Raw genomic sequence first — 1,879 nt, 5'->3', positions numbered from 1 at the left:
GCGGCGGCTCCGTGTCGTAAAACATGATGAAACTTTCTCCTTGACTTTTTTTCTCCCCGAGAAGAAATATATGGAGTTGGAGTTGAGGTCGGGGGAGGTCCAGGGGGCCCATGAGATAGGGGGCCGCGCCCTAGGGGGAGGGGGCGCGCCCCCTGTCTCGTGGACAGGCTGTGGGCCCCCTGGCATTAATTCTTTCGCCAAAAATTCTTATTAAATCCAAAAAGTGCCTCCGTGGATTTCCAGGACATTCCGAGAACTTTTCTTTTCTATACATAAAACAACATCATGGCAGTTCTGCTGAAAACAACGTCAGTCCGGGTTAGTTTCATTCAAATCATGCAAGTTAGAGTCCAAAACAAGGGCAAAAGTGTTTGGAAAAGTAGATACGTTGGAGACGCATCACGCGCTGCCCTGCCCGACGTCGAAGACACCGCCGCCGCGCGCCTGCCACAGGAGGTCCGCTGACCACGACAAGGATGACATGATGGGTCGAAGGCTTCGTTCGTGCAATGCTTGCGACTTGTGTGCAAGTGCTTGTGACCTGTGACCTATGAGCATTGATGGCGCCGTCGGCCACAGTTTTGTAGTGTTATATTTGTGTCGAATATACTATGTACGCAAGGGGTTACGTGGACTTGGAATTGTAATTGGTGTGGTTAGGTACGAGTTGTGTAGGAGTCGGACACTTGTATCCTAGGCCTCTTATATACGGAGGGGCACCACACGTTGTAACCCATGACGACTTGATAGCAACAGGTATGCGGGGGAGCCGACGACTTGTGCCGGCGCCCGAGCGGCCGGTGTTGCGGTATCTTGGGGAGGAGCGCCCACTACAAGAAAAAGGGCTATAGATGGGATAGGCACTAATGGCGCACCAGTCAGGTGGTGCGCTACTACTATATACTAATGGTGCACCATTTGGTGATGTGCCATTAGTGTGGAAGACACTAATGGCGCACCAGACACAAGGTGCGCCACTAGTAATTTTTTTTCATTTTTCCATACATACTAATGGCGCATCCGAGCGAAGTGCGCCATTACTAGTTCTAACTAGTAATGGCGCACCAGCCACAGAGTGCGTCAGTACTGTATTCTTTTTTTATTCTTTTTTTGCAAAACTATTAATGGCACACCGTGTCATAGTGCGCCATTACTAGTTTAAACTAGTAATGGTGCACTATGACACGGTGCGCCATTAGTATATATATTTATTTATTTTACTTTTTTGCAAAACTACTGATGGCACACCACCTGCAGGTGCGCCATTAGTAACCAGGGTTACTAATGGCGTATTTGCAGGTGGTGCGCCATTAGTAACCTGGAACCCCAACAAGATATTTTAGACAGCCACACCTACCCACTCACTTTCCCCACTTCATTCCCTCCACCTCCTTCTCCATGCTTTCGGCTGCCTCCTCCTCCTCACTTCATTTGCACCATAGATTCATCAAAATTAAGTGGTGAAATTACCCTTTTTTTGATAGGTAAGTAAGGGGAAAGCTATCTTCATGTTGTAGATCTACTTTTTTTGTCCCTAGCTCGCTCCAACAACGTGCACATGCACTTTTTGTGGCCTTGCTAGATCTATGTATGTTTGTGGTGTTGCATATGTTTGTGGTGTTGCATATATGTTTGTGTTTGCAGATACTGGTATTTGAAATGCGATAGTTGCCAATATTTTGCCGGGATGTTGATTCATTTCCGTTTCGGCGAGAATTTTGGCACTATGCATTCTTTTTGGTCCTATTTTTAGGGAAGGTCATGCCAAATTTTTTCTTGGTTCTAAAATATCATTTTGCTCTACCCCGCAGGCGACCATGGTCCGCACGATCACCGAAGGCATCGTGAATAGGTTTTTGAGCTCCGCGAAGGCCGAGAT

General features: G+C 47.3%; 1 protein-coding gene across 1 annotated transcript in view; it reads right to left on the bottom strand.

Annotated features, from left to right (window-relative positions):
- Positions 1 to 483, bottom strand: part of LOC119308710 (E3 ubiquitin-protein ligase ATL41-like) — a 2,462-nt gene extending 1,979 nt beyond the window's left edge. The window contains exon 1 of the mRNA XM_037584842.1: positions 404 to 483. Within this exon, the coding sequence (XP_037440739.1) occupies positions 404 to 483 (80 nt within the window). The remainder of the gene's footprint in view (positions 1 to 403) is intronic.
- Between the last annotated feature and the right edge of the window lie 1,396 nt (positions 484 to 1,879).

This window comes from Triticum dicoccoides, chromosome 1B (genome assembly GCF_002162155.2).
Source record: "Triticum dicoccoides isolate Atlit2015 ecotype Zavitan chromosome 1B, WEW_v2.0, whole genome shotgun sequence".
Lineage (NCBI taxonomy): Eukaryota > Viridiplantae > Streptophyta > Magnoliopsida > Poales > Poaceae > Triticum > Triticum dicoccoides.
Note: the sequence above shows the minus strand (reverse complement) of the source record. Positions and strands in the feature narration are given on the sequence as shown.